The following is a 26,792-nucleotide window of genomic DNA, read 5'->3' as shown; positions in this document are numbered from 1 at the left end:
TTTTAATTGTTTGTAAAAAATAAGTAAGGGCAGTCTAATTGTTGTAAATATTTATAGAGCAAAACAATGCAAACTATATATAACAATCAAATTTCTAGCGAAAATGTGTGTAAGTAGGTTTATTATGAAAGGAAAAGTCCTACTCCCAGTGTCATAACCAATTAAATTCTCCAGGTAATGACCCCATTTGCATAGCGAGCGGAACCCACAAGTGGGAATTTTAATGGGTACACCACCTGAGTACAGTAATTGAGAGTGACACAACTTGAACTAGTTTTGTGCTTACCCCACTGAAAATTCTACTCATATTATTTTTAATGTCAAGCTACAAGTCAAATTTCAAGATGATGGATTTGTTCTTTTTTAAGCACTGAGTTTGAATAAAAGAAATGCTTTAATTCTGTTATGCATTGCATATCTTTGCTTTAACTAATCTGTACTTCTGATTCTCGCCATTGCTTCATTTTCTTCAGTGATTGGAATTTAATTTTATTCATTAATTTGTGAATAATTAGATAAAAATAATGTCCTCAGCTGCTAAATTGCCTTTGGATTGCGATTTAATGTACTTTTACCAGAATATGTATTATAGTTAAGCTGGCATAACAGTTTACTAAAATGTAATTGCGTAAATACGCCCAATTATTCTTTTTGATGATCTAACAAAATCTAACATAATATGTATTCATGAGTATTTTACTCCTCCTTCACCTCAGCACCAATAAAACACAGTTTCTGCAGAGCTGATCAGAGACACCTTGTCATCTAAAGATGTTACTTTTAAAAGATATTCTCCTTATCTCTCAGGCACTATTCATGTCCTTGAAAGAATTGTGCATTCTGATTGAGGGAGCATATGACGTCCACATGAAATTATATAATAAAGGTGATTTCAAGACTCTAAAAGCCAAACACACAGGATGAACTAGGTTTTGAGGTGACATTTTAAAACTTCTTTTGTTTCACTCTAAGATTGCTTGCGATCTAACTGTTTGTAGGTGTTTGACACCACTCTGCCACATCTGTAATTGGCATAGCATCCAGCAGACAGGCTCTGTACATCTTTACACTGCAACCTACCAAGTTAAGAAATGTATTGGTTCAATATAAAACAGCAGGCTGTTTTTAGACATAGTTACTAGTGCACAAGCTTTAATATGGCTTGGCTTCATCCTATAATGAGATCTTTTGGTTCCCTGCTCAACAGGCTTTTATTCCTTTGCAAAAGGCTATGAACTATGTCAAGTGGATCAGCTGCTTTTGTACACCCTCTTTCTTGGCTTTGGAGCATAATTCCTTTGCTTCTACCCCTTTATGCATCAGACAGAACTTAAGAACCTTTTCCATTTTTCAAGCTAAACTTAGAATTTGTTTGAATTTGCTTTTCACCATTTTCCTAATAATTACATTCTCAACTAAACCTCACACAAAGACCTGCCTGGAAGTGAACACCTAATTGCAGAGCTATACTTTGTCTTTAACACATATATCTATACCCCATGTTGGTAATGTGTCAAAGGATGGTTATCTGAAATGATTTCTTCATGGTCACCTCACAACTAAATTAATGCTTCCTTTTCAGTGAGCACTAAATGGGATGTGGTAAGGAATTGAGGGCATAAGCAGACAAACAAACAAACAATGGAAGTAGAACTACTAGCCACAGTTCAGTCAGAAGGCAGGAAGCTACTTAACTTGACATCTGGCTGCTTAAGTGTTATAGCTGAGGCTCTAGCGGAAAGTGTCATGCTATTATGACAGCTTGGTGAAGAATGGGTGGTGCAGATTCTGTTTGCATAGAGACACTGCTTTCCAGGTGGGGCTCGGCTGTAGCTTTATTTCATTTCCAGATTGTCTATTGTCTTCATAAAAATTTGGTCATAAATATGATATTTTGAGTTACAGTGTTTTAAAAGGGGCAGTCATTGTCCACTGAGAATTTTGCAATGTATGTAGAAGATTTAGTCACCAATGACAGTTTTTGCAACACCCACCCTCCATGTTAGGGCTGCATTACAATAGTATCCCCTCTCCTCAACGCCTTCTATTTTAAGCAGACTCTAAAAGCAATCTTAAATGAGGAAGTAAATACTGGCAGGTTCACTGTTGAAACTGTTTTCTCACGGGAGATGCCAAACTTATTCCCAGGGTTGAAACTTCTTGGGGGTTATGTGACTTTCTTGAGGTGCCTCAAGAAATTGCAATTTCTTGCGATTTACTGTATGGGCATACGGAGATGAAGGGTTGAAAGGATTCTCTTTTAATACCCAATGCTTGATTATAAAAACTATAAATAGTAAGTGTGGAACAAACCCTATTAATATATTAACCATTGTTTAAAACAAAAATGATATGTTCTGCTGTATTAGTGTAAAAGAAAACAAAATGGATATTATAGTATTTGATGACATTTTCTGTTGCCAGTCAGATTAGATGCAACAATCCTACAGGCCCACAAATCACAAGTAATTGGAAGGGGCATAAAGGTCTTAAATAATTTGAAAAATTATCTTATTAATAAATCACCTGATTCATTAGGCAGTTAGGTAAATCTAAGCATTTAACTAGCATTCAAGAAGGCAAGATACTTATTTATGTTAAGTCTCGAGTCTTATTTATGTTAGGCAGTGATGTTTGACGTTTATAACGCTGGAATCTAGGGCACTGAAAGAGTTTGTATGGATAAAGAATGGAAAGTTATTACATAAGGTTGCCTTGGTTACTCCTTGAACTGCTCAGATAACATTGACTATCCAGGTGAGGAAAATGGATACGGCTGATACACTGTAAAAATGAAAAAATAATTTTCTAAATAAAAAGCCTTCTCCTAAATAAAGTCATACTGTATTGTTTTAGTTAGATGCTAACTGCAAGCATTTACAAAAATTGTGCCACTCTATGCCTTAGATGAAAATTCTTCTGATCATTTATTTTCGAGTGAAATTCATTAAATCTAAGACTCGATTTCATAGATGTTTGAGCATTTTTACCTTGGTTTTTAATCTCGGCATATGTTGTAAAATTACCTTAGTTTTTCTAAGTGGAAATACAGCTCCAAAGTAAATAAATGAAATTAATTTACTAAAACGATGTAAAAAAAACCTTGTATTTTGACATATTATAGATTTTTAAAAGAACACCGTGTTTTGAAATCACATGTCAATGATCATAAACTGATCGATATCTTTCATAGTTCATTTATGGACATGAGTCATGTGATTCACATAAGAAGACTAGGAAATCTTCAGACAGGGGTGAAACAGGATAAAGACAACCTTCAGGTTTTAACTTATGGTTGAATTCTTTCAAATATTAGTCAATATGTCAATTAGATATAAACATATGGTAAAGCAAAATAAAGAAGTCATTTTTAAAAATTTTCAAAATAGTGTATTCAGGATAATACAGGTCCAGTTTTAAAATATTTTAAAAGCCTTTCCACATTTAAAAGGACACCGCCTATAACTACAAATTCTAGCACTTAGTCATGATAGCCATATACTTCAACAAAACATTTTACATTAAGAAATCATAAGATATATTGAAACTATTTTCACATTTGCCTACTTTTCCTTTTTCTGTTTTCCTTTTAATTATACAAATGCTTTATGGAATGACTGTCTGGAGTAGACAAGAGGAAACGTACTATGAACATAAATACAAAAATAAAATTCTGGTATCCATTAACATTCTCTGTTATGCAGAAACATTATTTCAAATGTGCTAATATTTTCATCACAAATTGTGCCAGTACATGTTTAAATATTAGACAAATCACTTGGTTGAAAAACTTTGCATATAAAAAGTCAAATATTCTAACAATTCCAGGTCATTAGGAGGTTTCATGTGTCCATAAACAGATGATATTCTCACATCCTAATATATGAGCATAAGTTAATTTTGGGTATATGTAAATATTTAGATTGTGGTTACTGTAAAAGAGTACAAAGATTTCCTTATATTTTATGTAACAAATGAATTAAGTTCTTTAGAGGAGAAAAATGAAGACAGCTGTTTACCAGAATTATATTCAGATCCCAAAATTTAAAGGTTTTGTATGTGTGTATGTATGTGTAAATAGCAATAAAAGAAAGATTCAAAAGTTTGCTAAGTTTTTTCTTTTTTAAGCCCTTTAAGTATTGATATAACTAGAAACTAGGTTTCATCTCAAAGGAAAAACCACAGGTGATATATTCTCATGCTTCAGGTTAAAAACCTCTCTTAAAAGGCTAGGCTTGCGAAAGCCTTCCTAAAATTATGCTTCTGTTGTTACTATCAATTTGATATTCAGCCAGAAAAAATAAAAATAATTATTAATCCCAAAGCATACTTTCAAAACTTCTACTAAGAAGTACATTAAATCAAACCAAACTACAATTTTAGAGAGATCAAACTGAGTAGGAGAGTGCATGGTATGAAAATTCACTCTCCCTTTCATCTAAGCCACACACGCTACGTCTCAATAACTATATAATTAGTCTTGTAATTGACTGATTTCTTTACACTTAAGGATCATTATAACCTGCCATATTAGTTTAATTTAACATAAAATCGTAATACAGAAATTTGGTCACAGTAGTGGATATCTAGATTTCTTCTGCACTGAAAAGAATGGTTTCCATTTATCTGTGTTTACAAAAAATAGCACTGCTTAAGAAACAAACCAAACAACTAAAATGTTCTCATCCCAAAAAGACCTAAAGCTCTCAAAAGAAAAGAAAGCCTTTCAATAACTCATAAAACTAGGATTTTAATATTAAAAATTTCCTAATTTAAATGAAATGTGTCAGAGTACTCAATCTTCTTTATTAAATAGAGTTATTTTACTAAGGCATTATGTTTCATCAAAAAAAGTATGATAACATTTAAATTATGTGTAAGAAAATGCATATTTTTAGTTAGTTTAAACTTTATAGCTTGTTTAAAAAGCTATATTCCTACAACTAATAAAAAAGTATGCTGAAGGCACTATTCTTTTAACTGGTTAAAGGCACACACAGTTTAGGGTGTCCACCTAAAACTTCGTCAAAAATCTAAATAATTCATTTAAATAGCAGATGAATCACTCATTCTAAGAGAGTCCTCAAATGCCACATTCTCCCTGAAGCCTTACTGAATATTCTGGTAGCAATTTTCTGCATATTCCGACAGCATTTTCAATTTATTTCTCTTATAATCCTCACTTCAGTATGCCTTGTGGTATGGTTCATTCTTTACAGATCTCCTTAGTCTGCTAAATCTCATGTTCCTGTGGACAGGAGTGGAATTGTATCTGTCCCCACAGTCTGAGGAAGAGAGTCTACACAGTAGCCATTCAGAGTCTGTTGAACAAGTGAAGAAGGTAAGGGAGAGAGATCAACACTGGTTCCCAACTATTATGTGGGTTTGTTTCCTAAAGTTTCTTTTAAAATAAAGACTGGTTTATTTATGTATGTATGTATGTATTTATTTATTTATTCAGAGATGGAGTCTCGCTCTGTTGCCCAGGCTGGAGTGCAGGCTGGAGTTCAGTGGCACAATCTCGGCTCACTGCAACTTCCGCCTCTCGGGTTCAAGCAATTCTCCTGCCTCAGCCTCCCGAGTAGCTGGGACTACAGGCACACACCGCCACGCCCAGCTAACTTTTCGTATTTTAGTAGAGACGGGGTTTCACCATGTTGCCCTGGCTGGTCTCGAACTCCTGAGCTCAGGCAATCTGCCCACCTTGGCCTCCCAAAGTGCCAGGATTACAGGCGTGAGCCACCGTGCCTGGCCAAGACTGCTTTCTTTCAATCATGAATAGATACATATCAAAATAAACTGCCTGGTTTAAATACACACTGGAAAATAATATATTTGGAGCAAAGTGCTCCTGAGAATGGTTAGAAGAAACAGAAATATCAGTGAAAAAGGAGAAGACATTTAACATTTGGGGAGGGGGGTGTCAAAATGTCCCTAAGTTATTGTAACATATTAAGAAGTTTATAAAACTAGTTAAAGTAGTTAAATTTTCACATATTAAACCATGAAGATTTGGTTAAAGTAAAAAGGCTTCCAGAGACTACTTACAATAATGAGTTAACAGTGCAAATTCCATGTTGTTTCATGAGAATTTTACAATGTGCTTTTCTTCCCCTCAAAAGTAAATTTTTAAACACTCTCCAGTTTTAACACAAACAAAAGATAAATATTTATGAAGGAAAACAAATTCCACAGCATTCCATACAGATTTCCAAGCAGTCTGATGATTCACAACAGGCATCCATGATGCCACAGTCCATATCACAAGGGCAGTTACAGTCATCCCCCATCTCGTCACCACAGCAACAGCAGCAGGCTTCTGAGGTGCAGATGCCACATGATGCTTGTCCCAGGACAATATTGCAAAGGGTCAGGAATTCGCAGAACAAGCAAGCCAGGATGCAGTGGACACAACAATCTTCATTTTCAGTGATGAGGAGACCATATAGTGAGAAAAAGGAGGAACACAAAATACATGTTATCAATTGACTCAATAAGAATTGAGCAAAATAGTTAAGTAATCCACAACCCAAATGAAGTTTGCTTTGTGAGCTGGAAGCTCAAAAAGGAGCTTAAGTTAAACTCTAGATGAATGATCTTTAGAAGTACTTAGTTTGAAAAAAAAAAAGTATTGTGTGTATGCACATGTGTTCACATGTATTAGATTATTACTCTCACAAACTGTGCAATGACCCTTAGTCCTAGATACCACTTCTCTATCCTTCTTACTCATCTTTCTATATCCTATTGCTTTTTATAACACTGGGCTAAAACAATTGCATTATAGTTATTAAAGTCCTTCAGAAATAGAAATTTCCTTCAATTGGTCCACCCACCTGCTCTAAAATTGGAAAAGAACAAATTTAAATAAGAAATATTTTATGTATTATTGAAAAATTAATTCAATAGTTAAACCAGAATCCATTAAGACTTCACTTTCCAATACAAATGATTCAATTTCATGGTTTTAGGCTTTTTATTTCACAAATATTAAATAAAAACAGTGAGACTCTCTGGTTGGGTCCAACTATCATTTCTAGAGTGATTCTTCTGCCTACTTCTAACAAAGGAATTTGTACCTTAGCAAATGTGAATAATGACACAGTAACATTGCTTTCCCACTTCCTTTGGTGGCAAAGAACTTTAACATCTCTGTTATCTCCTGACACATCTCTAATAATGTAATGCCTCTCTAAACAACAATGTTCATTAAACTTCATAAACTGATAAAAAAGTTGAGAAATCAAACAGATTATAATTTAATAAATTCAGATTCTAATGTTCTAATGTCCATTCCTTTATAATTCTGGGGCAAGTGAGAGGAGTAATGGAAGGAAATTTCTATTTCTAGATAACTTTAACACATGTAATAACATCATTTAAAACCAATGTTATAAGACATTTGCCTCATATCAGAAATAGTTGTGAATTTTTACCAGAATTAATTCTGGGTTGTTTTGTGTGGGTTCCTTGTTTTTTTGTTTTTGTATTTTGTATAATGTAAGTTTTAATAAGAAGATTCCACAACCCACAATAGCGATAAGACACAACAACCCCACCCTCTTCCCATTGTCACATGTCCTTTGTGTTTCTGTATTTGGCATTAAAATTAAGTGCCTTCGATGGAGTGTCAGCAAACTGTGAAAACCAAAGATGAAGGAAAGAAAACCAGCTTGTTGCTTGGCAGCCATGCTATAATAAAAAATCATGCTCTTCTCTATGGAATGCCATATAACTGCAAGTAGATGTGAATTGACAGAATCCCTCTACTATAAATTCCTCGGCTACAAATGCTTCAGGTTAAGAAAAACAAACACCAGTGTACCTACAGCAGTCTCTTAACTCTACAGGCCTATCCCTAAGCATCCCATCATAAACTCCCTAACTCCTTGAACACCCCTCTGTTTCTCTGCAGTCTCTAACTTTGCAGAGAATTCAGGGCATGAAAGGAGAAAATGTGGAAACACAAAGTCATACACTCCACCTGGCAGATGGTGAAAAGGAGGAAGGGTCAGAGAGAACTCAAAAAGGAAATTCCAGAGTTGTGTCTGTAGAAGGACACACTGTTCTTTCCTTTCTTTTTAGTGCCAAGCCCACTTTTACATATGATGGTCCATGCAGCAATTGGAAAAACAAAAACAAAAACAGAGTTGTGAGAGTTTTCAGGTCTCTCCATCTTCCCCTAATATTGATTTCTGGTAGTAACCAATCATTTCAGGGGATCTCTAAAATCCACCTACATGAATAAAGGCCCATAACCTTACAACGTTCTGGATTTCTAGACAGTGTCCGTGGTTTCCCTCTATCAACACTGTTTCCATACTTTCATCGCAGCATCTTTCTTATATGACTCTATTCAGTTGAGTTTTTCCAGAATTACATTATCGTCATGATTTGTAAAATATTTGTAATGTTATAAAGAGCTAGCTTCATTATTACTCAGAAGATAGTGTTTAACTGGTAGCAAGCCGGTTTTATTCAATGTACCTTCAAGTGAATATCCATATTATCTAATTCCAACAATACCTCACTGAAACCTTAACTTTCTATTCCACTATGCAATGCTTAAATATCAAGATTGAGGGAGGGACTCTACAAAAACCCACTTGACATTGAAGAACCTTTAACTGACTATTTTTAAAAGCCTAAGAGTAGTTATTGATTATGTAAATTATTTATATACTAGTCATAAAATTTATCAGACATAGAACTATATGTAATGGGTCTATCCATTTTAAAGGGGAAAGAATGTCTCGTCTAGCCTTAGAAATAGATGGTTACAATATTTTTGAAGCTTCCTTTGGTCCTTTCCTGAATCTGTCTTCCTCTCCATAGAAGTAACCACTGTCTTAAATATTAAATATTAAATGATCTTTCCTTTGCTTTTTATTGTATTTTTCACAGCAGTACATGTGTACACACCCCTAAAAAATATATCAGAATAGAAACTATACTCTGCAAATTGCTGTGAGTAGCATCTTCTGCTCAACATCCTGTATTTGAGATTTATCTATGTTGATTCATGTAGCTGTGGTTCACTCATTTTCCAGGTGCTTAGTATTCCATTGAATTAATATATAATGATTGATTTATCCATTCTACTATTTTTTATTTTTCTTTTTTGAGACAGAGTCTTACTCTGTCACCCAGGCTGGAGTGCAGTGGTGCGATCTTGGCTCATGGCAACCTCTGCCTCTTGGGTTCAAGCGATTTTCCGCCTCAGCCTCCCCAGTAGCTGGGACTACAGGTGCCGGCCACCATGCCTGGTTAATTTTTTGTATTTTTAGTAGAGATGAGGTTTTACCATGTTGGACAAGCTGGTCTCGGACTCCTGACCTCAGGTGACCCACCTGCCTTGGCCTCCCAAAGTGCTGGGTTTACAGGTGTGAGCCATTGTGCCCAGTCTCACTCTACTATCTATAGATATTTTGGTCATCACCAGTGTTTTTGGTGCTCCTAACATTGCTGTTCTTAATATTGCAGTTTGAAACAATCTTATCCAAGTCTCCTAACATACATGCTAAGTAACCAGCAGTAGGATGGTTGGGTCACAGGCTTGCTCATCTTTAATCTTATTAGATAATGCCAAATTTGTTCCCAAGATTGTTGCTCCAAAATTTACTCCCACAAACCAAGTGTGAGAGTGCTCATTACTCCACATTCTCACCAATCTTTGAAACTGTCACAATTTAACATGTGCAAGTTGTGTGTGAAATGGAGTCTCATGGTGGTTTTATTTTGCCTTTCCTTGTTTCCTAATAGGTTTGGACATTTTTTCATGTTCATTGGCCATTCATTTTTCTCTTCTTTGAAGTGTGTGTTCAGCGTGTTCATGTTTTTCCCTAACTTTTATATTGGGTTGCCTCCTTTTTCTTATTAATTTGTAAAGCTTTTTCAGATATTCGAGATACTGGTCCTTTGTTAAATGATTGTCTTCTCTCAGAATGTGACTTGTCTTAATGAAAATAAACTAACAAAAGGGAGATAAGTTAACTTTTGAACTCAGAGAGTTTAAGGTGAGGAAGGGAAAGCTAAATTAAATCTTGTTTGATAACACTGGATATGGGATTACATGGCTGAGTAAGTTAAGCGACAGATAGAAAAATCTGATAATTAGTCAGCATAAAGAAGAAGAGGTGTTAATAAGATTTGATAGCAGAATGAAATAAAAAAGTTTTAGTGTCTGATTCAAAACAAGGAACTCAGTTATGCCAATGACAGAAAGGTGGAAGAAACCAATAAGCAATTAGGAGAGAGAGATTGGATGTGATTGGTGTGAGATCAATAGCCCTGAGGATGAAAAGAGATGGGAGTGACATTCCAAACTAAACCACTAGTTGCCTCCCATAGGATATATTCATTTGAGAATTAATATTTCTTCCAGATCTTAGACTACAATGACACGTCATTAAGATTTTAAAAGCCTTAAGCCAAGAAATGAATCTCTCATAACTCCTACTTTAGTAAACAAGATTTACAAATTAATTTGCCTGTTAAAATATCATTTTATTTTTAGTAGACAAAGAATTTTTTTTTAGTTCTTAGGTCTAAATAGATCAAACACTCCTTTGCTAACTTATCTTCTTCAACAAAACCTGTTTTCTATAACTAATTGGTGTAAGTGGTTGCTTTACTAGAATAGGAGCTCTAGCTTCAATGCAGGAGAAGTATTTATTTGCTGTTTTCAAAATTGAGAAACATATTATCTTAAAAGTAGAAATGTTTTCATCAATTTTTCATTTTTGAAAAAAAATTAGAAACTTACTTTGTACTAAACTCTCTTGTAAGGTCTTTATAAATATTGATTAATTTTATTCTAATAATACTCCTAAGAAGTCATACTGGTATTATGCCTATTTTACCAATGCAGAGACTGATTCACAGAAAATTTAGGAAATTTTCCCAACATCACAGAGGGAGTGAGTAGCAGAAACAGGATCAGGACCCAGGCAGTTAACCTCCTGAGACCATGCTCTCAGTCAGCAAGCTATGCTGCTGCTACAGGAGTGGGTCACTTCTAACACTGGGTTGATGTTCCTTGGAGGAAGATCAGTTACAAATCCAAAACTTTCTGCTGATTTGTTTTGTTCATCTATCTGTTTTTAGCCTTGGTTTGTGTTCCTTTTCTTTTTAAAAAATTATTCTGAATTTTCGTTTTAATAAAAAGTTGAAAATAAATGTTACCCTTCAATATGTAAGAACAAAGTCATCACTAAGTTGAAGAATTAATAAACTGCCAGTTGCATTGTTAAAATAGACATAAGAGAGAAGGCAGTGTGGAGGGAGATGATGTCTCAATCAAAAGAAACAAATCTATAAATTTAAAACAAACATTTGAGTTCATTGTAGATTCTGGATATTAGCCCTTTGTCAGATGAGTAGGTGGCGAAAATTTTCTCCCATTTTGTGGGTTGCCTGTTCACTCTGATGGTAGTTTCTTTTGCTGTGCAGAAGCTCTTTAGTTTAATTAGATCCCAATTGTCAATTTTGGCTTTTGTTGCCATTGCTTTTGGTGTTTTAGACATGAAGTCCTTGCCCATGCCTATGTCCTGAATGGTAATGCCTAGGTTTTCTTCTAAGGTTTTTATGGTTTTAGGTCTAACGTTTAAATCTTTAATCCAGCTTGAGTTAATTTTTGTATAAGTTGTAAGGAAGGGATCCAGTTCCAGCTTTCTACATATGGCTAGCCAGTTTTCCCAGCACCATTTATTAAATAGGGAATCCTTTCCCCATTGCTTGTTTTTCTCAGGTTTGTCAAAGATCAGATAGTTGTAGATATGTGGCGTTATTTCTGAGGGCTCTGTTCTGTTCCATTGATCTATATCTCTGTTTTGGTACCAGCACCATGCTGTTGTGGTTACTGTAGCCTTGTAGTATAGTTTGAAGTCAGGTAGCATGATGCTTCCAGCTTTGTTCTTTTGGCTTAGGATTGACTTGGTGATGCGGGCTCTTTTTTGGTTCCATATGAACTTTAAAAGTAGTTTTTTCCAATTCTGTGAAGAAAGTCATTGGTAGCTTGATGGGGATGGCACTGAATCTATAAATTACCTTGGGCAGCATGGCCATTTTCATGATATTGATTCTTCTTACCCATGAGCATGGAATGTTCTTCCATTTGTTTGTATCCTCTTTTATTTCATTGAGCAGTGGTTTGTAGTTCTCCTTGAAGAGGTCCTTTACGTCCCTTGTAAGTTGAATTCCTAGGTATTTTATTCTCTTTGAAGCAATTGTGAATGGGAGTTCACTCATGATTTGGCTCTCTGTTTGACTGTTATTGGTGTATAAGAATGCTTGTGATTTTTGTACATTGATTTTGTATCCTGAGACTTTGCTGAATTTGCTTATCAGCTTAAGGAGATTTTGGGCTGAGACAATGGGGTTTTCTAGATATACAATCATGTCATCTGCAAACAGGGACAATTTGACTTCCTCTTTTCCTAATTGAATACCGTTTATTTCCATCTCCTGCCTAATTGCCCTGGCCAGAACTTCCAACACTATGTTGAATAGGAGTAGTGAGAGAGTTACAAGAAAAAAACAAACAACCCCATCAAAAAGTGGGCGAAGGAGATGAACAGACACTTTTCAAAAGAAGACATTTATGCAGCCAAAAACACATGAAAAAATGCTCACCAGCACTGGCCATCACAGAAATGCAAATCAAAACCACAATGAGATACCATCTCACACCAGTTAGAATGGCAATCATTAAAAAGTCAGGAAACAACAGGTGCTGGAGAGGATGTGGAGAAATAGGAACACTTTTACACTGTTGGTGGGACTGTAAACTGTTCAACCATTGTGGAAGTCAGTGTGGCGATTCCTCAGGGATCTAGAACTAGAAATACCATTTGACCCAGCCATCCCATTACTGGGTATATACCCAAAGGATTATAAATCATGCTGCCATAAAGACACATGCACACGTATGTTTATTGCGGCACTATTCACAATAGCAAAGACTTGGAACCAACCCAAATGTCCAACAATGATAGACTGGATTAAGAAAATGTGGCACATATACACCATTGAATACTATGCAGCCATAAAAAATGATGAGTTCATGTCCTTTGTAGGGACATGGATGAAATTGGAAATCATCATTCTCAGTAAACTATCGCAAGAACAAAAAACCAAACACCGCATATTCTCACTCATAGATGGGAATTGAACAATGAGAACACATGGACACAGGAAGGGGAACATCACACTCTGGGGACTGTTGTGGGGTGGGGGGAGAGGGGAGGGATAGCTTTAGGAGATATACTTAATGCTAAATGATGAGTTAATGGGTGCAGCACACCAGCATGGCACACGTATACATATGTAACTAACCTGCACATTGTGCACATGTACCCTAAAACTTAAAGTATAATAATAATAATAAACATAAACGTTAAGGACTGCAGTTACATGATCAAGACCTCCATATGCAGTAGCTATTTATGTAAATATTAAAACTTACAAAATGGAGACATTGTTTTAAAACAAAGTCCTTTATAATTTACTAGAAAAGTACTTTGGGTTACTCTGAAAAACCAAATCTATTAACAGGCATCTAGAGAAGCCGCAAACCAAAATGCATTTACAAGATCATAGAGATATTAAACAAGATGTATCTACAGAAGTATCTACCAGAAACACATTCATATTCTATATTTTTTAAATAGAAAAATATCTAGAAATTACAACAAAAAATTAGCCAAAAAAGTTTCCTTAAATTCCACCAAATCTTTAAATGATCTGATTGTTATTCCTTGTCAAAAATGAATTTTTTTTTGTGGGTCTTTTTATAAAACCCTTCTATTTGTAACCTTCTATTTCTAAGTCATAGTTTGACTGTGACTCAGGGTAATGAAAAGGTTAAAATAAACTAAGAAGAAACAGTTGTTATAGTTCCTATCCCTACCACTGCCAACAGGAATCAAGAATCATAAAAGGCACGATAATGGTGGTTTTATTTGAGGCAAAGAGAAGATCATAAGAATGATCAAACTTAAAAAGGATTGAATAGAGAAACAAACTTTTTTTAAAAAAATGGGTCCTCTGCATCCATGTGGCTTGCAGTCAGGAATCATCTTTTTCCCCTGTTCTTGAGATTTCAGTTTTTATGGTTTTATTCAGTCATTATTTACAGTTTTTGCCAAAACTGTTTAACCTCTGAGAAGCCCACTGGGTTCTGGGAAAGATGTCTGTCCAAAACTGGGCCAAGCAAGAATTGCACAATTCAGTGTACTTGGAGGAGAACTCAGCACAAGACTGGCAGCTACTGTAAATTTAGGAAAACAAAGTAACACTCCAGAAGCCAAGTAGCTAAAAGGAGAGCATAAAAGGAAATCTTTACCATGTTTGATTTAAAAAGCAACAAAACCTGTTATGAATTACCAAAGACACAATCCCAAACAAAATCTTTGAGTCCTATGAAAGGTCATCAGTGTTATGCTCAGGCAGCTGGCCTGTTATCTGGAGAGCTTCTAGCTCCTCAACAGCATTAAAGTAACAATTGGAATTGACTTAAACGGCATCTTAGAAGTCTGGTGAAAATGTCTGTGACTGATCCCAGGAACTCTGTGCTGCTTAAAATGAAAGTGAAGATTAGCTTTTGTAAAAACAAGTAAGTTTATAATGAAATTATCCCAATTGATACGGATACCTGATCAGTATGTGGCCAAATTACACTAGGGAATATGAGGAATGCAGTTTATTAAAGTGAAAGGAACCCTGATTGAGTCATCAGAAAACTATTTACACAATAAACTCAGCTCTCCTCTAAATGAGCCTCTTTTATCTCTGTCATTTCCTCCTTTTAAGATGTGGTATGACAGGTGCTCTGAATTTCCTGGAACAGAGATACCAAACAGCTAAAGTGGAGTACAGGAAAGGACAGACAGCAGAGAATTCTGAGAATAACTCACAACCCATTTTTAAGAGAATGCAGATTTGAATGGTTCTTATCTCTAATAAAGTTTCCTATGAAATAAGATGCTTGAAAGTACTTTCTTAATCAAGTCCCCATCATGTAAACTACATGCTGAGAAACAAAGGTTTATTAGCATTTAACAGGCCAATAATATACCAAAGACCACGGATTAAAACATGAACAATAAGAGTTATGTGTATTTAGTAATTTAGGAAATTGCTTTGAGGTCAAACCTGACTCTGTAGCTTTAACATCAACACCACAGAGCACCCCCAGTTGTTCCTCATTCTTTAGCTGCTATGACTATCATCTGCCCAGTGGTGGTATAAGAGGACTCTGTGCAGAAGTCTGACTGGGTGAAGGCTTTCCTCTTCCTAGATACTGCTTTACTGCGACTGTTCTTTCCCAATGGGAAAATCAAAAAGCAAGCTAGAAGCAGGCTGTGGTTATCCTGAATCACAGCCGAGATGGCTAAGTGAGCATCTAGCCTCTGTGAAAACCCAGCTGTGAGGGACAAGACACAGACATCTCTGGGGAGTTCTGCTCCTCAAGTGTGTGCGGGGGCGGGAAATGTTTACTAATACCACACGGTAGCTCAGCTCCAAGTAGCTCCATGTCTCCAAGACAGAGGACGCACAGCACTTCTGGCCAACAGCCCTAGCCTGACCTGCTGCCTGAATAAATTGGCCTAAAGTGAGCCTCTTACACAGAACGCTCTGGCACAAGACTCTCCCAAGAGGCCACACATCTTAGCCAGAATCCAGTCAACATTTTCCTAGTGGGGAACAAAGTGAGATGGGTCAGGAGGTAAAAAGAAAGTTAGAGAAAAGCTACATTTTCCACTGCAGGACAAAGAACACCATACTTTGGGAAATTGAACAATAATCTTTATTATTATCTTTCCTCTCAACAAAGTCAGAAGAACCTAGGAAAAAAAAAAAACAGCACTGCCCTCCCACACCCCACAAACTGACTCCTCAATAAGTTTCCTACCACAGGTGCAAATCCTAGAATCCATCTCCATCCTATGGGAGTTGCTTTTATATTTTAAATGACAGCGAGTGGATAGCATAGATTTTTTCCTTCTATTTGTTTACCCTGTTGCCTGATCTGTGGTTGATTCATTAAATATTCCAAACTCTCAGAGACATCAAATCCAGTAATTGTTGGTCATGACTTAACTCTAGCACTGGTCAAGTAGTCCTTTCTAAAGAGATGCATTTTACAAAGTCTAAGAAATTAGGCTGGGGGGCAGTAGTTCACTCCTGGAATCCCGAGGCGGGCAGAATCCCAAGGTGGGCGGATCCCTTGAGCCCAGGAGTTTGACTACCCTGGGTAACATGACAAAACTCTGTTTCTACCAAAAAAAAAAATTAGCTGAGTATGCTGGCGGGTATCTGTAGTCCCAGCTATTTTGGGGAGGGGGTAGGGGGGTGGGGGTGCTAAGGTGGGAAGATCACCTGAGCCCCAGGAGGTCGAGGCTATAGTGAGCCATAATCATGCCACTGCACTCCAGCCTGGGTGTCAGAGTGAGCTCTATATCAAAAGCAAAACAAAACAAAGTCCAGGAAATATATATATATATATATATATATATATATATACACACACACACACGATAGATAGATAGATCTCAGAAAATATTTTGATTCTTAGAAGCTTAACACAGAAATCTGAAGAGGGGTAAAAGTTTAGTTATTAGAAGTGCTTATTTAAAATTTTTTACCCAGAAAGTCAGTTTTTGGGCAGAAAGGAGGGAAAGAAAGGCTAGAAAATATCAATGGTGCAAATAATATTTACATTCACTTACTGAATCTCTACATTTTAAGATCACAAGCTTAATAGCTGGTAATAACATTACTGTCCTCATAGGGTTATGATGAAGATTAAAAGAGATAATGCACATTAAGTACTTAATAAAGGATTTAACATGCAAGTGCTTACTAAATATTATTACTGTGACAGCAGTGAAGATGATAGCAAAATATTTATTCTAGGAAAACCACACCTCTCCACCTACCTATGTTCCATTTACTCTGATTACCACACGGACATCGGGCCATTCTATTTGAACCTAAGGAGGTTTGTAAAAGGCTCTGACCACAGCTCAAACACTTGAAAGAATGAACCAAGAAGGTAACTCTAAGCAACAGAATTTGCAGAGGAGTGAAGCATAAGTCTGCCCAGAGAGAATTAGTAACCTTGTGTTTGGCTACAGCTGAAGATTTAAAAATAATAACCTCTTTTTTCCATATTTCAATTATTATCTATTTATTTTTTCCAGAAGCTAGAAAGCAAAAACAGTAAAACTATACTTTACTTGAACTTATTCGGTGCTATTTTCAGTTGGCCAGTTGAAATATTTCTAATATAAGAAGTTTAAATAATAACAAAGTTGAATATAATTTCTGGATAATAAAATCTACTTTAGATCTTAAACACATTTTCCCAGAAATGATCAATGTGCAACAGTTCACTCAAGTTGGTAACAATACCATTTATGGCTAGGACAAAAATACATGCAAGTAAATCCTCTAGTTTTAATGAAAATGCATATTGGGGTAAAAATAATCCAAAAAATCTCTCCCAGATGCTTAATATATTTTCCAATTTTACTTTCCCAACTGTGTTTATTTCACAATTCACATTTCAGCTTCATCTCTTTTCATTTGTCTTTGGCTTATACATTGTGCAAGTAACAAATGAAAATAAATCAGTTTTGTCTTGTTAACAAAACTTAAACCATAATGTACCCACTGGGTGATTCTGTAAAAGGTGATGATGATGATGATGATGATGACGATGATGATGATGATGAGTAAAATAACACCTTGGTCATATCCAGTGTTTTCAGTCACTGATATTAGCCTACTACAGAGATGCACAGGGTTGGCCAGGTTACCTAGGACATAAGGTCTTTATGGCAGCATGGGAGGAAACAAACACACTAAAAGAAAGCTGACTGATACTGACAATATTCACAGGACTGGGATCATACACAACAATTCTCCAGGCACTTGACCAGCCAGGGCTCAGCAAGAGTCCAAACAGCACTTTTCCAATCCAAAGGGCTGAGAGGTCCCCAGCAGTGACTGTTCCTGTAGGACCCCTGGAGGCAAGGGCAGCATCCCCAGCAGTAGGTGCAGACCTCACACAGGCAGGAGGAGCCTCGCCTGAGAAGACCCAGGATGCACTCCCCAGCCCTGACAGAAGAGACAGGCCCCAACCAAAGAAGCACAGCAGTCTAACAGACAGGCCAGGCAAGATGAAGCGAAGCAAGCAGAGTGAAATGTTACAGCGAAATGAGACACCAAAGCACGTTTCAAAGCAGTGCACAGGAGGTAAATCCTATTATTTATGGAATTAATTTGTGAATCAATGATGGCATTGTTACTCTTTCCACATCCCTCCCTCTCCACCCATGTTATCTATTAATACCATTTGATTTTTTTAAGGCACTATTGCAAGCCACAGATGAACAGGACCGCATGACACTGAAATTATAAGGTATAAATACCTCCGCCTTAATTTAGTGTACAAACAATTCCAGAGCCAAAAATGATCTATGAACATGTTGTTTGCAAGCATACTCTAAAATTGCTGAAAACAAATAAACCTAGTTTTCTTATGCAATAAAAATTTTGTGGCCTAGTGTATTATTACTTTAAACTGGGGAAAATAAGATAAAATTAAAACCCTCTTCCTGAGGTGCTTCCCAATCCCCTGCGTTTCATCTGAGCCACTCCCCAACTGAGTTATTCCTGTCACAGCTCATTACTTCCTATTACCATTTGGGCAAGCTAATGCCAGAACTACAAAAAGAAAGGGTTGTAAGTGTCTGTGGCTGTTACAGCTGTTTGTTTGGTTTAAATAAGGCTATTAGCAATAGGGACACAACATAGTGGGGGCACAAAAACAAAGGTATTTCAATTAATGATCACCTTTCCATCTTCATAAGTGGCAAAGACAGCCAAGTATTAGCGTACGTATAAGGATTGTGATGCTGGAAACTTAAAACCAGCTTTCTGGTCTTGGCTCTGTCACTACTTGGCTGAGTGAGTATCTTGAACAGGTCATTTCACTTGGTGTCGATACACATACAAGGAAAGGGAAAATGCTCTCTAAGTTTGTTTCAAGCTCTAAAGTTCTAGGAAGATATAATCTATTTTCTATAACCAATAGATAGTTAAATCTAGCACAGGGTATTTTCTTGGCCTTGAACAGGAGCATTACTGGGTTTAATGCAATATTCAAAACAGAATGGAAAGTTAATTAATGCGGAATATAAGTTGACTGTAAGTTGGCTAAGCCCCAGGAGCAAATAGCCATACTGTACAGAAACCCCACAAAGACAGGGCCTTGCCTGCCTTGTCATAGATGCTGAATGTGGGCCTGGAAAGTAGGCTTCATATAAATAATGGCCAATGGTCAAAGTGTAAACTGTGTACTCTGGTTCATTAAAGACATTAGAGGCACATGGAATTAGCCACAAAAGACTCTCTGAGAGCAGTGAGTGCATAGGAAGTGGAAAAAAAATGGAATAAATACAGTCTTCATTCCTAACCAGCATAGAAGCCTGGAGACAACACCTTCATGGTTAAATGTTCATTCAACAAGTCTTCATTGGGCATTTGACTACATGTCAGATTCTGCCCAAACTTCAGAGACAAAGATCAAGGAACGTAAAATGTAGGTAAATAAAAATATAGTTACAATACAGTGCGATAACTGTTGTGATTTGAACAAACACATCGTGCTGGTAGAGTAAGTAATGAGTTCAACTGTTTCGTTTTTTGTCCTTTTTTTCTTTTCTCTTTGTGGAGAACAGCTTCTCACTATATTGCCCAGGCAGGTCTTCAACTCCTTGGGTTCAGGCTATCCATTTGCCTCTACCTCCCTAAGTGCTGGGATTACAGGCATGAGCTACTAGGAGTATAGGCATGAGCCACCATGCCCAACTGGAGTAAATAGTGAGCAAGGGGTGTTACATAGTAAGTGCCTCGCAGGCATTACCTCTGCATGATAGACAATCTCATAAGGTAAACATTTGGCTCATTTTATAGATGAGGTACCTGAGGTTCAAAATCTTTATATAGTGGCTTGAGGTGCAAAGGTACTAAGGGGAGGTCTGGGATTCAAATTTAGATCTATGTGATTCCAAAGACTGTTCTCATCACCAATATATAGTGTTTCCATATTTTGTTGTATTTTTTAAATTTTTATTTGGCAACCTTTTATATAGTGCTTACTACAGTCCAGGTACTGCTGTAAGTAGTTTATAAATATTTACTTGCTAAACTCTTAGAATAATTGTATGAGATAAATGCCATTATTAACCTCATTTTACAGATGAAAAACTGAGGCACAAATGGATGGAATATCCAATATCCAATTCAGATTGTAAGATGGAGCTCTGAAAGGGAAGAGGAGAGAGCATAGGGTAGAAGGAGAAAGTAAGGGTGATTCCTGAGTTGTGTCTTAAAGAAGAAGCATATGTTAGATGAAATAAAAGCAAAGATTGTTCCAGCCAGTGGGGAAGTTATGCAAAGACACAGAGGCAAGCTGACAGTTTTAGAGATGCCAGTGGCTCCATATTTTGTTGGATCTAAAGAAACCAGGTAAAACATCTTCAATTTTCCTTGTCAGAAATGAGGAAGCAGGAACGACATGCAGTGATAATATAGTGCCAATGGGGTCAGACAGGATGACTTTGAGGAAATATCAAGAAAGTAGGATTAGCATGAGTTGATAAGACCTTGGATGAAGCAGTGATGAGAAGAGTCAAGCGTGACTCCCTGGTTTCTGAAGCCATTTACTAAGGAAGAAATGCAGGAGGAAATCAGTTTGGTTTTAAAATATGTTGAGTGTGAACCTTGCTAAGTCTGGGGATACTCAAAAGGAAATGTTCCAAGAGGCAGCTGCAGACCATGATCCGGAGTTTGGGGGATAGTTAGTCTGGGGCTAGGGGGTGAAAGGTGGCTGAAACTGTCATAGTGAATGGGCTTATTCAGCCACCCAGGGAGAATGTACTCAGTGACAAGAGATTCAAGGTAACAAAAGCATTTAAGGAAGGGAGGAGCTGGCAGAGGAGACAGAGGAGTAAACATGGAAGTAGAAACTCTAGGAAAGGGAGATCCCATGGAAGTGAGAGATAACAATATTTCAAGGAGGTTGTATCAGATACTCTGTTTGGCCAGAGAAATTTTAGCGATGTGTTAGGGCTAGAAATGAATAGCAGTGACGTGAGGAGTGACTGGAAAGTGAGGGAACAGGGACCGCACATGCAGCTATCTTTCCAAGACATCTATTTGTAAACAGAAGGAGAAAACTGAGGATGCAAAGTCCATGAAAAGATACACTCCCACCTACACACACTCACTACACATACATTCTTAGACAGGAAAGACTTAACATATGTTCACTGTTCTCCAGAAGAAAGTTCAAACCGAATGCAGAAAGGGCTACTCAATGGAGTGAGTATATGAAAAGATGGGCAGTGATGCGGTGTGTGCTGCAACAGGAAGAGCTGTATCTCCTCCTTTGAATGGAAGGTAAAAACAGGCTCAGAATCAGGTAGGTTTGTAGGTAGGGCCCAGGGTGGAGAGACCCTGAGGAAAAGCTGGATGGCCTCTTCTTCCCCTGGGGGGAGGGAAAGTTGCCAAGTGCTTCTTTAAAAAGAACAGCACCAAAATGAGATGGCCACTGTGGAAAATGGGAGCGGGCAGGTCTGCTTGTCTTTGTAGTTCACTGCTGTGTCCCCAAACTGTACCTGGAAGAGTGTGGCACTTATCTGCCACAGAGTAAGTGCTCAGGAATGATTTGTTGCAGGAATTTGGGACATACTGAAGTTCTGTGGAGGGATTCTGAGGCTCTGGTTGAGACCTGAGACCACACATGCATAGTGATAGTGATTTTTATGGTCATCAAGGTTTCTTCAGGAGTGTTTAGCTCCCTAGTATAGACAGGGGAGTTGAAAAGACAGAGAATCCAGATTTTTGGTTCTGAAAGGATGGTATGCCAGAATGACAGAGTCACAAGTAAGTTCAATGCTTCATCAGGAAATCCAATTCTGGATAACGGGAAGCCAGTTTTTTTTTTTTTTTTTTTTTTTTTTTTTGAGACAGAATCTTGCTCTGTCATCCAGGCTGGAGTGCAGTGGCACAATCTCGGCACACTGCAACCTCTGCCTCCTGGGCTCAAGCAATTCTCCTGCCTCAGTCTCCCAAGTAGCTGGGATTACAGGCATGTGCCACCACACCTGGCTAATTTTTGTATTTTTAGTAGAGACAGGGTTTAGCCATGTTGGCCAGGCTGGGCTCAAACTCCTGACCTCAGGTGATCTGCCCCCCTTGGCCTCCCAAAATGCTGGGATTACAGGTGTAAGTCAGTGTGCCGGGCTGGGAGGCCAGTTTTAAACATATTTATACGCATACATATATATTTTTTTCATGGTTAATTAGAGTTCAAGAGCCAGTAGGTTCATACTTATTTCTAACTAAGGGTGTACTTTTTAAAAGTAACAGGAACAAAAAATCAAAGGCACTTGATTAAAAAATAAAAGAGGACTTCTCTACAAACTCCAACACACTGGCCTGGGCATACAGCACACCCTTAATAAACACCTGTTGACTCCATGCAATTCAGTTTTATGGCCTAAGGTAATGATAGCTTTTGGTTTTAGCTTCTCCTGTCACTCCACAGAACACATTTTCTAGGAGATATCTACCATACATGTTAAAATGTTCTTTCTAAAATAACTACTCTTGTGTCATTCCAAAATGCAATTTCTGCATCCTTCCCTGAGCATAATTATTAGGAAAAAAATAAACTTCAACTTCTAGTGTCAACTTCAAATTATGTTATGTTATGGTGATATTATTCCCAAGAGGTCCAGTTCCTCCAGTTTGATTTCCCAAGAGAAGTTATAGTGGAAATTTAGGCAGGTTTAATATTTCTTTGGAAAACTAGTATATTAATCCATTTTGCTCTTTTCTTTCAATTATATTCACATTTCCCCCAAACTCCTGGATTTCTCAGTCTTCTAAGAGACAACTACTATTTATTTGTAGGAATATTTTTTGTCCTTCAAAGTGGGCAGAATGCTTAATATCCTTGAGCAAACTACTTAATAATTATTCAATTTTATTCTTCTAATTACCTCCTACATCCACTTGAGAGGATGTCTACCATCTTCCATTTTTCCCTTCAGTCAAGTATACAAGAGGAAGGAAAGCTGGTACAAATTACCAGAGTCCTGTGCTTGGAAGGGGGCCTGAGGCCACACTATGTTGCATATCAATTAAAATCCCATGGGAAGTTTTCCCTGAAAACCCTGAAAAATATGTGTCACCAGGTTGTTGACTTCGAAGCACTTCTCTGTTTTCTCTTGCACTTATTTATGGAAATTTAAATTAAGACTATCTAAATTGTGGCATATAAAACCCAAGAAGTTCATTTTCTCCGTTCTTCTGCATCCTGGCATTGCTGACTATGCACTGGTAAAAGCATGACATTAAAATGCAAACATAAAAACAAGTTACTTAGGAATTTAATATTTAATATAGTTTTTTAAGGTGAGAAATTGAATATGTCCTTTATTATCATTTCAATTTAATGTAAGCAAAAAGAAGCTGTTCAAAAAAAAAATCTGTGTTCTCTGTATTGTGAAAATTACATACAGAAATGCAAATTTATAAAACATGTATGTTACAAAATAAATTACTTTTACTATAAAGAATGCTTTGGATTCCGAGGGGCAAGAGCAGGCATTTTTAGTTTTCTGTGATGTGCCATGGAGATAAAGTATTTTTAAATCCATAAAATAGAATACACAGGATTTTGAAGGAAACCAATTATGTTTAAATACAGGGACACATTCTGAGGGAGGGGTCATTAGGTGATTTCCTCGTATGAACATCAGAGAGTGCACTTACACAAATCTGGATGGTATAGTCAATGACATACTTAGGCTATATAGTATGGCCTATCACTCCTAGGCTACAAAGTTGTTCAGCATGTTACTGTACTGAGTACTGTAGGTACTTGCAACACAATGGTAAGTATTTGTATATGTAAACATAGAAAAGGTACAGTAAAAATACAGTGTTCTTATTTTATGGGACCACCATGCTATATGTGGTTCATAGTTGAATGAAATGTTATGTGGCCCTATGACTATAGTTGATAATATTAAAGTTGAGGTAGAATAAATATGTGCTTCTTTTTAAAGACATTAATAACAAGTTCTAGTGGCGATCTGATAAGTACTATTTTAAAAGTAGCGATTAGTATAAATAATACTTCATGATTTCTGCAACAACTTTAATATACGAAAATGTCATCAACAAAGACACAGGTACTACTAACGCCACTGAAGTTTATTGCCTATATGTATAATTGAGAGAAATACTAAATTTAATTTAAAGTTTAGAAATCAGTGAAATTAAGTTGGTTATCTTTTCTCAGACTTACATTGGACCCTCCCCCAATGCTAAGGACCCCTGAGCTGGAGGTTCATAAGTGAATCTTCCTAATACCTTCCTGGTATATTCAACTTAAACCATCTATATTTAAAAAAATTCCCATTACAAGAGTTTTTAAGAAATATGTCAACTTTAAATTATGAGGTTCCTTCTATACTATTTTACAAAATACTAGTTAAGAATTACATATATTAATTATAAAATATTCTCAAAACCATAATAGTTTAACACTATATGTAAGTAATTTAAAAAATAAAAGCATTTCTAAGAGAAGTCAGTATTTCTATGTTGCTTCAGTTAGTTTTGGGAGTCAGGGTGGGTCATCTTGGAATGTAATTTAAAAAAAATAGCTAAATAAGTATGTATTTTGAAAGAATAATAATCAACTCAAATACCATGAGAATCTAATTCAATCTAGAAAAAAAAAATCATTGTTGAAAAATTCCAGGTGTTTGATGGAGATTTTTGGAGCTATTTCTTTTAAGCTATGTACCCATAACTCACAAACATATAAGCTAAGAATAAAACTGTCTGAAAAAGTATTCAAATATTATTGTGGAAAGTGTCATTAATCACTGCCATTGGGTTTCTATAAATGGTAGTCAATAATTAAATGAAATCATGTAAAATTTGCAAATGAAACAGGTAAGGGGAGGGGAGGGAGAGAAAGTATGAAATAGAGAAATGAGAGAAGAGAGGAAGGAGAGATGAGGAAGAGACATGGGGAACAGAGACAGTCAGACAGAGATATGGAAGGTGTACTTTGGAATAACAACCAAAATGAGATAACCAAAACTCTGGAGGTGGCAGGCTTAATCTGCAAAGATCTGCAAAGATGCTCCTCCTACTAGAGCATAAAACAGTCACACCCCTTGACATGAGTGGTACCCTTTTGTTCCTATTCCTTCGAAATCTTCTTTTTTAAAAACTTCGTGTCCAAAATTAATTTTCCCCCAATATTAACATACTCTGTTCTTAAACATTTTGGTGTCAATTCAGCCAGGCAAACAACGGATCTTTTAAGTATATACAGAGATCGAAGCACACAAAAAGAAATGGAAAGAATATAGTAACAAAACGTTGGGGGGAAAACAGGTAATTTATAAAGACACCAAAGGCAATAATAAAAAATATAAAATATAGTATCATAAGAAGTACTTTCAGTTAATGACAAAGAATACAAATATAATCCATCTAAGCTTAAAATTTAGAATGCTCTCCATTCTCCAGATTTCCAAAAGGTAAATCATGTGGCATTTGGACATGAATTAAGGCATGTATTACACATCAGTATGTTTCTTTAGTCCAGCTGATTTAAATATACTCACTCTTCCACCCTCAACAATGCAACTCATTTTTTGAAAAGGTAAAATATTTTAGCTAAAGTAAAATTTAGGCCAATGCAAAATATAAAGAAAATATTTTTATTTAACATCAGCATCTGAGATAAGGTTTTACTACAGGTGGTTATCTCAAATAACTGAAGTTGAAAGCTACATTCAATGAATAATACTCTGATACTATTTTTCTCTATGTATACCCTTTATAAACTACAAGACACTCATGAGTCATTAGACAGTTTTTGTCAGAAAATTCAAACATCCTGCACAATCTGTATTTTTCCCCAAACTTCTTCCTCTGAATTGTAGTATTATGCAGTGTCTAGTGCTATTATTGTAACTAAGAAATAATTTTTTGAAATGGTTCTAAAATGAATGGAAACTTTTAGTGTATTTTTCATCATCCCAAATGATAAAATATTTTCTTAGGTAGAAAGTCTCCAAAACTTGTAAATCTACTATGGAATATCCTACCGGTCATTTGAAAGAGCTCCATTTGAACAAATTGAAAGTGCCTCATATGTGTAAGACACAGAACTAAAGAAGTCACTGTAAAAAATAGTGCTCTGCAGGCATGGGCCCTTTCTTTTCTCTTTCTCTTTTCTTTTCTTTTTTCTTTTCTTTCTTTCTTTCTCTTTCTTGTCTTTCTTTTCTTTTCTTTTCTTTTTTTTTCTGTTTAGATGCAGGGTCATGCTTTCACACTCTGTTGCTCAGCCTGGAGTGCACAACCATAGCTCACCACAGCCTCAGGCTCCCGGATTCAAGTGATGCTCCTGTCTCAGCCTCCTAAGTAAAGTAGCCAGGACCACAGGCACGCAGCACCATGCCTGGCTAATTTTTCTTTTTTTCTTTTTTTCCTGTAGAGATGAGGTCCAGACTGGTCTCAAATTCCTAACCTCAAGCCATTCTCCCTCCTTGGCCTCCCAAAGTGCCAGGATTACAGATGTGAGCCACTGCCCCAGGTGACCCTTTCTTTAAAATCTGAGAGAGATAAAACACACGCGCGCGCACACACACACACATAAGCATGCACGCACATACACTCCCCTA

At 36.5% G+C, this 26,792-nt stretch overlaps 1 protein-coding gene across 1 annotated transcript in view; it reads right to left on the bottom strand.

Annotated features, from left to right (window-relative positions):
• Nucleotides 1-3,367: 3,367 nt before the first annotated feature.
• The window catches only part of MDFIC (MyoD family inhibitor domain containing), a 99,364-nt gene continuing 75,939 nt past the window's right edge, over nucleotides 3,368-26,792 (bottom strand). The window contains exon 5 of the mRNA XM_063726147.1: nucleotides 3,368-6,418. Within this exon, the coding sequence (XP_063582217.1) occupies nucleotides 6,171-6,418 (248 nt within the window). The 3' untranslated portion in view covers nucleotides 3,368-6,170. The remainder of the gene's footprint in view (nucleotides 6,419-26,792) is intronic.

The sequence above is a fragment of the Pongo abelii genome, chromosome 6 (assembly GCF_028885655.2).
Source record: "Pongo abelii isolate AG06213 chromosome 6, NHGRI_mPonAbe1-v2.0_pri, whole genome shotgun sequence".
In the NCBI taxonomy this organism is placed as follows: Eukaryota; Metazoa; Chordata; class Mammalia; order Primates; family Hominidae; genus Pongo; species Pongo abelii.
Note: the sequence above shows the minus strand (reverse complement) of the source record. Positions and strands in the feature narration are given on the sequence as shown.